This window comes from Falco cherrug, chromosome 1 (assembly GCF_023634085.1).
Source record: "Falco cherrug isolate bFalChe1 chromosome 1, bFalChe1.pri, whole genome shotgun sequence".
NCBI classification, from domain to species: domain Eukaryota; kingdom Metazoa; phylum Chordata; class Aves; order Falconiformes; family Falconidae; genus Falco; species Falco cherrug.
Window position 1 is genome coordinate 107152893 of NC_073697.1, and position 13344 is coordinate 107166236.

Below are 13344 nucleotides of genomic sequence, written 5' to 3' on the forward strand. Positions count from 1 at the left end.
ACACAGCGACAGTTTAATATGAAGGAAGCCCTTCCATGCTGGAAGGTAAAACCGCATGTAAAGCGGCATTCTGATACTGTGAGTAAAATAAAAACAGTTTTAAACAAAGCTCAGTTGGGGTAGTACCTATCTATCCAACATATTCCACCTTGCTGCTGTAGTATGCATTCCATACTGTAACACTGGAGTATGTTGGGTATCCTTACAGAAGTTGTGGGTCATACACTTCCTGGATGCTGTGAATTCTTAGGATTTCTCAGCCAGCCACATACATTCTGTCCAGCAAGAGAAGCTATATAAATTGTGCTTTTTGGTGTTCCTGTGGACAATTTGCTGTGATCTGAGTAGTGTTAACTGGTAGGGGAGTATAACTGGAAAACCTCGAAGGGATGTGATGTTCGTTTAGAGTAACTTAGATTATTATCAGTTTTCAGCATTGATTTGTATCATGTAACACTTTTAATTTTTTTGCCATAAACGGATACCTCAGTCAGAATCTCTAACTAACTTCAGCTCCTTGAAACTGAATATTCATTTTACTACCTGGAAACAGGAAGCCTACAGCCATGGCTAAGCACAGGAAGCTAGTGTTTCTGATCTGCTTCGTATCATAGTAACCACTTCAGGTGGACTAGAAATTGCATTAGACTTGCAAGACTTGAGTCAGGCATAAATGTTACTTAAACAGAAATTTAATGAACAAGTTCTGCATAGTACCCAGCCACTACACCTTTTGATCTCACTTTAGAAAGAGAGCGTGGGATTTTATTATAGGAGGAAGACAGCTTGATTCATTCGCAATCTTCCAGTATCTTTCTCTAAGAACAAATGCAGCTGATTTGGGCTGTCGTTGGCGGGTAAATATTCCTTTCTTGTTTCCCAAAACACGCGTGGTCCCTGTAGAGAAGTTATAAAATAAAGCAAGTATATATAAAATGCTCTTATACCCCCTGCTGTGAGCTGTTACAGTGTATGTACTAAATCAGGTTAGGTGGAAGAGACCTATGCACTTTCTTCTACACAGTCAGGTACAACAGGGAACTTTGCAGATTTAACTTGCGTCATCTTGGCAAGATTAATTGATGTAACTGAGCAATATAGCTGCAAATCATTGTATTTACAACTGGTAAGTCGATGACAGTTCAGGTGTGCCCATTAACTTGATCAGTATTATATGTACAGAAGATATTCCTTCTGCCATTAGTTCCACCTTGAAATTAGATGGTGAAAATGTTGATTACTATTTGACTGTACTGTCCTTTAGTGGTGTCTGTATCCTTTTTGCCTATTTTAGTTTTCATAGGAAACTAGAAAAGATAATCACAACATGCAGAGAAACTGGAACTGTGTATGTGCATGTGAACTTGTCTACAGTTTTTTCCATCCTGCCATTTGAAACTGATACTACTTTTCTGACTGCTTCTCTGCAGTGACTCAGCTTTCTAATTCCTATATTGGTGCTCTACAGATTATTCTTAATGGTGTTCCTCTGCCTGAAATTAACACTGACTGTTCACCACCCTAACTCTCTGCAGGTGGCACATGCGTAACTGGTTCCTTACTAGGTCTCCTGAGTTGTAGTTCTTTAATTCCTGTGTGACTGTCTGCACTGTAGATTAAGTAATGCCCCATACTTGGCGAATGCACTTACATTTATTAATAGTGGATGGAGTGTCATGATAGACAGTTGTCTACCAGTGTGGCATCTGGTCCTCTATTGCTAAACCTCTACCAAGTTAATAATACATTGTTTAAGGTGCTCTGTTACTAAGGGCAGTTGTAGATGAAATATGAAGCAAGTGAGACATCCTTAACAGCTGACTGAAGCTCTGAATTGAGGATGACCAAGAAATAGAAGTAATCTGGGTCTGCTCACAAGCTTCCCTTGCATTCTGCCCTAGCGTGTGGTCTTGTGCTCTGGGTGGTGTCTTTGCAGGTGGGACATCTAGGAGCTCAAGCTGGAGGGAGAGGATGCATTAAGTATGGGCAGGAGCTTCCCTCTTGGCTCTGGTCGTGCTGGACTTTCTCACAGAAACCAGCTGTGCTCTACCTTGCTAAGCAGAGGGCCCTGTTGTTCTACCCTACAGCACGATATCCTTTGTGTATCATAAACCATGTCAAACTCGCAGGGAGGATGGGAAGTTGTTTAGAATATAAATATAGCTTACCTTGAGTAGTCATGAAATCAGCAAAATTCCATATGAGCTCCCCAATCACATACTCTTTCCTCTTTTTGTCAAAAACAGAATGGTACTCCCTTAGCATGGCTTTCTGATACTCCTCGCTGAACATAAGAGGTGGATCCTACAGCCAGGAAAAAGAGGTGGCCTTGAATGAAGGTGACAGTTAAGCTCAGCAAAGGCTCCATGTGTTAACTTTCTGTTTGCTGGGGACCTGCTTCCTGAACACGAGCTTTGCGACTGCTTGGTCTTTTCATTGCCGCTGCATTAACAATGGCTGTTTAGTGTCAATTAGCAAGTACTGACATCGCAAGGGGAAACACACATGAAATACAAACATAATGCCATGTATACTGGGGGAGAAGTTGGTGGTTTTGCTTGGTGATGGTGCTTTGTCACGTTGGGTACAGGAGTGCTGTGCCCTTCTGTGCAGGATAGCATCATGAAATGAACGTCCAGTCTCCAGTGTCGTTATCTACCAATTCAGCATTTGCTACAAATGCCAAAGTACAGATTTCAGAGTGCTCAGTGCTTTTAGTCAAAGCGAAAACTCTGTTTAGAATCTAACCTTCATTAGTCAGTGGCAAAGCTCGTTGATTTCGGTGGAGCAGGATTCCAGTCCTGGAGTCTTCTGGACACAAGCTAATGCATCTCAAAACTAGTCAGGCTCAGCGGTACCCATCCCTTCTCATGAAACTTTGCTGACCCTGTAAGAAAAGCAGTGCTTTTTTCCATCTAGGGCATCTATAACACTTACGCTGTGAAGTCCAGGAACTGAGTCTGCTCCATATTCGCTCTGGATAATGGGTTTTTGGTAGGTTTTATACCAGTTTTCAAACTGTGTTGTGAGTTGCAGTGGAATAACTTCCAGGTGGCCTGCGTCATGATACCAGGAGAAGTAGCTATTTACGCAAATTACATCCACATAAGGAGCCTACAGAAAAACAGGTTGACAGTGTTTTGTCACAGAGCTCAACCTAGAAAACCTTCATTCACGGAGCTAAATCCTCCTTTTGGGTAATTTCATGGAATCCAATTTTATTACACATAGAATAAAGTCTTTTCCGCCCATCACTCAAACCCTCCCAACATGACCTCTTGGCCAGAAGAAAAGCAGGATAAATTTAATAATCTAATAGCGTATTAATTTGGCCTTTTTCTTACAGACTTAGGAAGTCACAGCAAAGAATTAAGACAAGATCAACCCATTTCATCCTCAAGTTTGTTAGAAGTTTTTGAGTTTCCAAGATGTCTCTGGCTTGCTGGTACATTTAAGTGTACTTTTTGAGTATTGGAATGTGATTATCAAGTTAGTGGTCAAATATTTTGACTAGCAACTAAATTTGTGCATCAATGGTGCAATACTAAGACTAAGCATTCTGCAAGTTATATGCCATTTCTACCACATGGACAGTATGATAAAAGGGCACAAAGCCCGCTAAAGATAAAGTGATGTTGTATGTAACTTGTTCAATGTTCTCTTAACATGTTTTGTAATAAAAGAAAAAAAGTTAATATCGCATCAGTGTATGAGATCTGTTCTTTGGTTTTGTTTTCCTGTGTCTCCTTAAGCTAGTTAGAATACGTTTGTGGGGACGGGATGTCAGAATCAGTGTGCGTGTGCCTGATGCACCAGCACCAGCCAAGAGCAGATCCCTGCTGGACTCCTTCAGAACTGAGCCCACCAGGGTTTTTTTTCCTAGGGTGGGGAGGAACAGACCTTTCTGTTTCAAAGGGCCGTTCCTGCTAATTGTAGGAGAGCTTGAAAGAACTACAACGTGTAACCTGTACTGGGGCCACAGGGTAGTAGTATGTATCTACAAACTTACCTGCTAGAAGTGTTTATTTGTACAGTAGTGACAAGTATAAAGCCATGCTGAAAAATTAAAAATTACATAGGAACTACAAATTTATGTGTTAAAGATCCCTGGTTCATGCTATGGCCAGCTTCAGCACAGACAGCCAAGAAAAGTGCCTTTTGGCTATTTATACAGCTCTAGGACTTAATTGCGAAGCTAGAAGTGCTTTTAGATTATTCAGTGTTAACAGACATCTGCCAAAGACGATCTAGAGCAGTTTAAAGCAGGAATTAAAGCAAAGCTTCCTTCAGACTTCCCCAAGGGCTGTTGCCATTTTAAAGAGGTTTAAGCCTTGGTTTAATTGCAGGTGAAAATCCTGAGTGTTGGTAAACACAATCAATCAATGTAATAGCTAAGCATGACAATGTTAACAGAGTCCAGGGGTCTGATCCTGCCTACTTCGTGCAAGACAAAGAACTGTTCTCTCTTGCAGATACTTCTTTTTCAGCTGGACTACAACTACAGGATAAGGTGTTTTGTACTAAAACCAAAAAATGCAAGTTTTCTTCTTCCTTTCCCTGTTAAATATATCCAGTAAACTTGGGGAGGTAGAGGGGAAAGGACTGTAAAACAAATGACAAGAAGAGGAAATTTAATGTGTGGATTTTTTTTTTTAGAAAAGGAAAAGGCTAGAAAATAAACTTACACCACGATCAAGAGCGTAATTGGCATCTGTCACAAAGGTTACTGGTCTGGAGGGATCAAGAGCTTTAGTGTGAGCTATCACTGTCCTGTTTGTAAACAGTAAAGCAAGAGTTCAACAGATGGAGAAGCACAGCCCCATTTCCCCAAACTCTGTCTACCCCCAAAAGACAGCTGGAGCTGTTCTTGATTTAGCAGACAGTATTTTTAATAAAATACTGCAGGACACTTGGCGATAATCTGCTATAAAGTGCCTGCAATTCGAGCCAGTTCTGTAGGAGAGTAAGTATCATGGCAAAGAGACTACCCGTCACAAAGCTGGTTGCTATCCCACCTGAAAAAAGACCAGAGTGGAAGTATGGAAGTCTGTTGGTGCCAGCAACTTGGAACTTGGAGAAGGGACAGGGAGTTTGAATACAAAAATGTAGGAAGGGTAATGGGAAGTTTCTGAACAATTCTTGGGATGTGTTCCTGCAAAAGCACAAGGCCCTAGCCCTACGCTACAGCAGGCAGAGCAGTCAAAGGTTGGCTGCTTTTGAGGAAACCTTGACTGAAGGAGGTGAGGCAGAATGGGAGGATCAAGCTCTGCTGCTACCTCGACATGGCAGGAGGGTGGTAGATCATTCTGAAGAATGAAACTTCATAGTTGCTTCTTAATGCAGCTACAGGGGTGTCTAGGAGCAGTCTCCTACCCCATTACAGAGATGGCTCTTGGCTATCCAGAGCTTGAATCTCTCAAAATAAAATCAAGGGGTCTATAGGGACTCGAAACTGCCTTTAAGTGGGGTGTCACAATCCCCTGCAGAACAAACAACTAGCACTAACTGAAGAACATTTTCTTCAGAATTAAAGGTCAATTATTGTACAGCTTTGGTATAATTATAAAAAAAATTAGCACTCTTCGCTTGGTAACAGGGAATATCCTGTTTCCATCAGGATAATTTCCATCAAGCTTTTGCCTGACTGTTAGGTCAAGAAGAAATACTCAGACCAAATGCACTTCTACTAATTTTGCAGAGCCTTACTGGTTCAAAAACAACAGTTTGAAACTGTTGTGCGGTTCCAAGCATCAGTTCAACACACGCAGCGGTTACACTTTTAGTTTGCATCTGTGGGTACTGTTTCAGGGTTCCCCAAAAATGCTTGCCCTCTCTTTACTACTTCTCTGTGCCATCCCAAAAGAAGAAGATACATCATCTCGCCAAGATTCAAGCCTCAGCTCTCTGTACAAGCAAATGCACTTACTTAAAGTAGTAAGCTGCTGGGGGCAGCTCTGATGCCGGCTCGTTGGCTACCGACCACATCACAACTGACGGCCTGTTCTTATCTCTGCGGATCAGCTCCTCCATCACAACAAGATGATGCTGCAAGGACTTGTTCCCAAAGCTCTCCCTTAAAGATGGAAAGAAGCAAGACCTGGTGAGGTGAAGGTATAAAATCCATCCCCCTTTGCCTTTCCCAGTGAAACTCAAGGGAGTTTATACAGTTATACACAGGGGTGTGGAAGTACAGCTGAGCCTTGATACTGAATATGGCTTCTGCCCTATTTCCCCAAAGCCTGCTGCACAGTTCAGGGCCGTGGTTTGGGCTCATTAACGGAGCCAGACCAAATGACGCTGATGTCCATGTGGCAAAGCGCCCCCGGGTTGCCCAACCTCTGCTGGCACACGTGGCGCAATGGGCTGATTTCTAAACAGAGCAAAGTGCTTCCATTATCAGGGCAGCAGGCGCTGCGGGCCGGGAGGGGGGTGCTTTCCAAGCAGCTCAGGGAGGAACAAGGAAATGAGGGGAAGAAGGGGTCTTACGACATTTTAATGCCCACGCCGGGGCACTCGTCAATCACCACGATGCCGTAGGCATCGCACAGGTCCATGATCTCCTCGGCGTAGGGGTAGTGGCTGGTGCGGAAGGAGTTTGCCCCCAGCCAGCGCAGCAGGTTGAAGTCCTTCACAACCAGGGGCCAGTCCAGGCCTTTGCCACGGATCTGAGGGGGGCAGAGAGAAATGGCACCCAGTCACACTGCGGGCCCCTCACGCCTCGGCCGGCACCGCTGCTGCCTGAGCGTGCCAGCCCAGGGCACCCCTTCTGGCTGACAGCAGCACCCCTCCGGGCGGTGCTGTGCCTTTCCGAGGGGCGCTGGCAGGCCAGGAGCCTGGTGCTACGGGGCAGCGGGGGAATGGCGGCGGGGGGGGACGGCGGAGAGCAGCACTGCCGCCTGGGGGCTGCCCGGGCCGCCCGCTCCCGCCCTCTCGCGGGCTGAGGCGGGAAGCGGCGCGCGGCGGGCGCTGAGGCGGGAAGCGGCGCGCGGCGGGCAGGGCGGGAGGCTCTGGCGGGCTGCGGGGGTCAGACCCGCCGGCCGGGGGCTTCGCTCCCAGCCTTTCCCAGGGTGGGGAATGCCAGAGCCGCTCCTTCTGACTGGAAACCAAGGCTGGGAGAGCGTTTAGTGTCACCAGCGCACCGCGGGCTCGCCCGTGTGCCCCGAGAGGGATGTTATGGCTGTGGCAGGAGTGGGCATGGCATCCCCTTAATGCTAGTACAACTTCACCCCAGCCCTCCCGCCCAGCAGATGGGTGTGAGGTAAACGGCTCCTTTGAGCAGAGCAGGGAGGCGAGAGTGGGTGAAGCAAGGTGCCACGGGGCACCCACACCACAAGTGCTGCACACTTACGTCTGCATCCTCATGCTTGTTGACACCATGGAAGTAGAAGGGCCTGCCGTTGATGAGGAACTGCGTGCTGGTGACATGGACAGTGCGGATGCCGACCGGGAGCGTGTAAACATCCTCCAGCAAAGCCCCGTTTGCCTGTGCCTGCATTTTCACCTGGATTTCCAAGAGGGACATGCAAGTGACATGCTGGGCTTCACAAGGGCACCCCATCCTCCCCCCCGGTCTGCAAGGGCTATCTTGACTTCCCATCCATTTTCCCACCCTGCCCTGGCACATGGCCTGCTCCTCACTGCTGCTTCAGCTGCCTCTTGTGGCCCTCAGGGAAGGAGCAGAGTCTGACTAAACAGAAATCCAAGCTGGGGAAGTTGAAGGATGAAGAATGAACCCTGGATGACCCTTCTGGGGCTTGTTCACCCCAAGAGCTTCACCTTCTTTCCTCCTTACTCATCTGGACCATTTCACCCCTGCAGGCAAGGCAGTGGTACACCTCTTCTGCACTGCACCTTGATACCAGGCAATGACTGAAATGTCATCTTCTCACAGGAGGCACGTACCTGAGCCTCTGGAAACTCACAGCAGCTCATGTGCCCTAATTTCTACATCTAAATGTCACTACTCACCCTCAACTCACACAGAGTCTTCCAGGCTCATGCTACTGAAGCTGAACTCTCGTCTTGCAGAGTGACAAGAAAGCTCATTGCATGGCAAAGCACAGTGGCTTGTTCCTCAGCTTTCACAGTATCTCCTCCCCTGTACTGCCTGAAGCAGCCCTTTTGCAAAGGATGGATGGGGCACTAAATGCAAAGGGCAAGCATCTCAGCACACACGTGTGCTCCTCCTTCTCACTGACAGACCTTTCAGTTTAGCACCCAGAAAGCTGGCAAAGTTTGATTTGATTACCACGTAATTAGCAATGCCACTCTGGTCACGTGAGTAGGATCCATGGGAGAAGATGAGTATGGAAGATGGGACATATGGCAGTTCCTTAACGGTATTAGATAGAGGGAATGCACACAGGAAGGAAGAACTGTCCCTGTTACCTCTAAGAAGTAGCGGTATCCAGGATTCTCATGCATCAGGTAAGGCCACCAGAGATTTGGGTTCAGGACTTTTAGCTCTCCAGCTGGCCCATCGCCTGTAGCAACCACTTTCCCCTCTTGGTCATGTAAATTCAGGGACAAGGAATAGAGGGTGCTGCCAACAACTGACACCTGATATTGCACCATTGCTGGTTGAAAGGCAACAAAAAAACAATCAGATACTGCCATGAAAGGAAAACTACATGCACCAAATGTTGAAGGGTTTTCACATACAGCAGCATTAAAAAATGAGGGAGATATAGAGTGGCATAAATTGAATGTAAGAAGCCTTACATTCTCTCTGTCTCTAAGTCCACAAGTTTCCAGCAAGATTTGTAGATCACGCAACTCTGTTACTTAGAGATAATCCTGCTATAAGCGGCAGGAAAACTGCTGCTACTGAGAAATTCTACCTCAAGAAACACCTGATCATCCTTTCACTTGTCTCTTGCAAGTCTCTTGCAAGTAATTATTTTCTTCTTACTGCTTGTGAACTCTTTAGCATATTCGCGCAGCTGCTGAGCTATGCAATAGACCAGCTCAGGTTCAAAAGAAAGCCACTATGAAACAAATTCAATCAGATTTTTGCAGGAAATTTTCTCAGCTGCCCTTGTCATCTCCATTTGGAGCCTGAGGTAGCTGCTGTAGTTGTTCTGGACCTACCAACACTCTCTGATGAAGTAGTTGTCACAGTAATATCATCTATGTAGACGGAAGGGGTGGTATAAAGCACAACCGGGCGATGGATTCCAGCATAGTTAAAGAAATCAAACCTGATGTTCTGTACAAAATAGTTCTTGGGATACCTGAGTGAGCAAGACAGAAGAAATGGCTGCATTATGTTTCATTACACGAGAACTGAAGGCAGCATATGGATGTTAGCAGTTAAAAATAGTCATATAATAATAGATGGTAGCTGGTAAAATAGACTATACAACAGAACGAATCTATCTTTCGGTAGTGCTACTACTGCTACACTGAATGGGACTACCAGTCAGCAAACATCTAATGCACTGGATGGGTTTGATCCTTCAGGATAGCTGGTACTTGCAGTCACCAGCTAAATTCAAACTTATCAAATCTGCCATTGATTCAACATGGAAAATCACTTAATCTCAGTTCCCTGCATATAAAACAGATGCAGGTTCCTCCTAACACCAAAGCTTAAACTCCTCCCTGCTTGACTGATGAATTTCAGCATAAATACAATCCCACGCTTTTGTCAGTTGCTTGGAGGTTCTTATGAACCAGCAGTTGAATAAATTCCCATTCCCTCATCCCTGGGATAAGCTCAGCAGTACAGTGCTTTAGCAACTCACCTTGTTTTGTCATTCATGTACTGAATTGACCCTGGAGGCAGAGTATGGGGTGTCAGCGTGTTGTTGAGTGCGACAGTGATGCGGCAGGGGACCCCTGGGCTGCCCTGGATGATGCTACTTACATCTGCTTCAAAAGGAAGGTGGCCGCCTTCATGCTCCACAACTTGCACCCCGTTGACCCACTGCAAAAGAAGACACCCGTGAGCCCAAGAAGCAGGGTTATTGCCATTTTGTGGCAAGCATAGCAGGGAGAAGGGAAGGAGCCCAGCAAAAGGCAGCTGAGATTCCCAGTAACACTGAACCTTGTTCTAGGCTCTTACTCCTCAAGGGATCAATCTAGCAGCCCTTCCTTTGCTGGGAGCTAGGTCTGGGTCACATACAAGCAAGCATCACTGAAAGATACGGTTTTGGGCAGATCCTGTAGCAAGCAAATGTGTTAGTTACTAGTCCTGATATCGGAGGATCAGACAAGAGAGACCTGGGAAATACGGCCAAGTTCTGGGCTGAAGGAAAACGGACAATAGCAAACTGATATAAAATCTAGGCAGGGATTATTTGCTGAACAAGCCATGAGACAGATTTCAGTGCAGCATGATTTTGGAAACGCAGGGACAATTTCCTGTGCAACGTACCACAATGGAGTAGTAATGGGCACTACCAAATCGGAGCACCACTCTAGTGTTGAGGTCATCCTGAAGCCAGCGGAGAGGAAGCAGGACCTCTTTCTCATACCAAACCCAGCCGATGTAGTTCTCCAGGCTGGGGTCTTGAGTGATATCGTTGAAACTGGCAGGCACCGGCATGTCAATCACAGGGCCAGTCTGGCAGGAATAGCACAGAAAAGGAGGGAACAGGTAATATAGAAACAAGAAATTTTACTGTCTTGGCTATCCAGCCTACACTGCTGGAGGTGTCCCCTTCCACTGACAGCCTTACAATCCCTTTGCCAAGTGGAAATACTTGGCAAAAACCTGTTTAGAAGCTGGTGTGGTCTGTCACAGGCCCTATATGAGTCCTAATTAGTACTGGGCCCAGAAACCTGCCTGTTCCTACAGGAAGAAGCTGCTCTTACCTTTTCCCCTCCCAATGTATAACGAAATGCTTTCATTAATGGCTCTGGTACTGCAAAATCAGAGAAGTGAGAGTAAAAAAAGGAATGTCCAGGTCATTGTTTCAGCCTGGGACTTCCCACAAAGTGTAGTTTTCCCTGCACAGCTGTAGCTGTTGGGTGAGCCATGCTGGTGGTGCGGTGTCAGCTCACTGGCGCAGGGTGCTGCTTGTCAGGCTAAGGGCTGGAGTAGAAGGGTGGCAAGAGGCACAGATACTTTGGGCCAGATGCCCCAGGGAAGGTCTGTGGAGACTCTGTGGGATGAGTCCAGCCTTTCTCACTCCCTGGAAGCAACATAGATTCTTTAGGATTACAGCAGAGTCAATTCACTTGCTTATTTTTAATATATGGGTTATATGCAGGCAATGTTACACCTTTAACACTGAAGTAAGCGGATGCTATTGCAAAACAGAGCTGTTCATTTTTAGCACCTGCTGCGCTCATGATGTTGCATAAACGAGTGCTGCAGCAGCTTCCCCTTTCCTAAGGAAGCCTTTCCACGGAGAGCGGAACAAGGAAGGTCTGGTCACCCAGGGGTGGGTATCATGTGTGCGGCTGACTCAGCACTGAACTGTACCAGCACTGCAGAGAAACTCAGTGCTCTAATCAGGCATCAGAAAATCCTAGCAGGAAAATCTTTGGATGGTGAAGTGGATTTTTTAGTATCTGATACAGGAAAACCTTGGACTGGGATGGCCATAATGTGTGTCTCCTTTAGGGAGAGTCTCTGGGGTCTAAAGCAGGTTGAGCATGCAGGTCTAAGCCTCCCCTTAGGGAGCATAGTTCAGGATTCCTCTCCTCTGGCTGTCTCTTTCAACAAAACTTCTAGCAGCATAGTGTCTTTCAGCTCTTCTCTCCTTCCACAGTTTGGAAACAAATTGGCCAAAGCGCTAAAATAGAAATTATGCAGGACACGTACATTTTATGCATAGAAGACATAACTTCTGTTTTGAGGTAATGGTGTTAATTTCATAACGGATTTCAGTCACACGAGTTTATCTGCGCTCAGCTACTCTGGAACAAATAATTCAAGCCTGCCCTCTCCCGGCACGTTCCTATTTATTCCGTGCCGCCGAGGATAGGTGCGCGTTGTGCAAGGCCAGCCCCGCTTTTGCAGCACAGGGATTTCTACGGCATCTCAAGGTGGCTCAAATGCTTCCGGGCTCCCGAGCAGAAGCGGGATAACGGGAGGCAGCCGCTCCTTAAAAAGCCCCCGCAGAGAAACCCCTGCACGGCGACGAGCCCCCGCTCCGCAAGCCGGCTGGGCGAAGGCGTTCCCGGGAGAGGAGGGACGCCCGGTCCAGGGGGGCCCTTCCCGGGAGAAGAGCCCCCCACCGCTCAGCCCCGGGGCAGGGGCAGCCCCCGCCCGCGCCCCGCCGTACCTGCCGGAGCGGCTGCCGGTACCAGCGCTGCATGAAGCCAGCGTCCCTGCTCGCCGAGAAGTCGGCGCGGAAGCTCCAGAGGCCGCCGAGCTCCTTCCGCTCGCGGGAGGGGGTCTCCCGGGGGTACAGCATGCCGCCCGCCGCGACCGGGGCCGGGGCCGCCGCCAGCAGCAGCAGCAGCAGCCGCCAGCCCGCCGCCCCGCCGCCTGACGCCCGCGCCGCCATCTTGGTCATGGGCAGTGCCCGGCCGCGGGGCGGTACGGGGGGGCGGGTAACGGGGGGCGGGCCCGCCCCGGAGCGGCCGCGGCACGGCCCGGGCGGGGCCCGATGCTGCCACAAGGGGCGGCTGGTGGCGCCAGGCAAAGCCATCGGTAGCCTGGCGTACACACGCTGGTAGGCGTTGGGCTGTGTCCAGGATCGCTGGGTTTCCAGAGGCGGTGTGCGTGTGCTTTTTGTTTGTTTATTTATTTACTTGCTTTCTTACCTTTATTTATTTTCAGAGTCACTTGTGGAAGCGGAAGGGCAAGAAGTTATTGGAAGTGGCAAAGATCAGCACTGATAACCAGGTGGCATCTTGGGGACAGGCAGGAGGGTGATCTCTGCATTAGAAAATCACCTCTGCGCTCGTCTGTGAAGCGTGGTAACATTTCCTACTCAGAGTATGTCCTTCAGAACTTCGTTAGGAATAAAGCAGGACAGAGAAAAGCATCACAAGGGCAAGGGAGGAAAGAGATGCTATCCCATTGATTTTAATATTATAGTACATTGATTAGTAGCCTATGTTTGTTTCGTGGATGAGAACAGTGCCTCCATGCACAGTAAGCAGCAGTCATGCTGATTCAATTATGCAACAGCTGAGTTTATTGCAGATCAATGAAAGGCACGGTGACACATTGGAGTATTGGAAAGGTGGTTAATAAAATGGGGAGTACCAGTGATGATGAACTATTTATTTAAGCAAGAGATTGAGATGTGATCTCAATCTGCTAAAGCCACCTTCTTTTTACAATCATCTGGGCCCTGTGTTACTCCGCAATGACCCCCAAGATGCTGAACGGTGGCAGCTGGGAACAAGCCAAAGTCTAGTCAGCTGAGCTGTAGGAAGGTA

The 13344-nt window shown here is 47.5% G+C and overlaps 1 protein-coding gene across 1 annotated transcript; it reads right to left on the reverse strand.

Annotated features, from left to right (window-relative positions):
• Positions 1-670: 670 nt before the first annotated feature.
• Positions 671-12477, reverse strand: GUSB (glucuronidase beta). The gene is made up of 12 exons (XM_055716428.1): positions 12237-12477; positions 10379-10567; positions 9747-9928; positions 9091-9233; positions 8389-8576; positions 7349-7501; positions 6487-6665; positions 5927-6073; positions 4686-4770; positions 2938-3114; positions 2169-2304; positions 671-897 (listed from the first exon to the last, which is right to left on the reverse strand). Exons 1-12 carry the CDS (start codon positions 12468-12470, stop codon positions 740-742), a joined length of 1971 nt encoding a protein of 656 aa, XP_055572403.1. The 5' UTR covers positions 12471-12477; the 3' UTR covers positions 671-739.
• Between the last annotated feature and the right edge of the window lie 867 nt (positions 12478-13344).

Bases quoted from the DNA above. Each gene is read 5' to 3' on its own strand.
- GUSB (XM_055716428.1), bottom strand. From the start codon at position 12,470: ATGACCAAGATGGCGGCGCGGGCGTCAGGCGGCGGGGCGGCGGGCTGG. The intron at 7,502-8,388 runs GTAACAGGGACA...TTGGAAATCCAG, and splicing joins GATACCGCTACTTCTTAGAG to GTGAAAATGCAGGCACAGGC. The intron at 898-2,168 runs GTAAGCTATATT...ACTTCTCTACAG, and splicing joins TGATTTCATGACTACTCAAG to GGACCACGCGTGTTTTGGGA.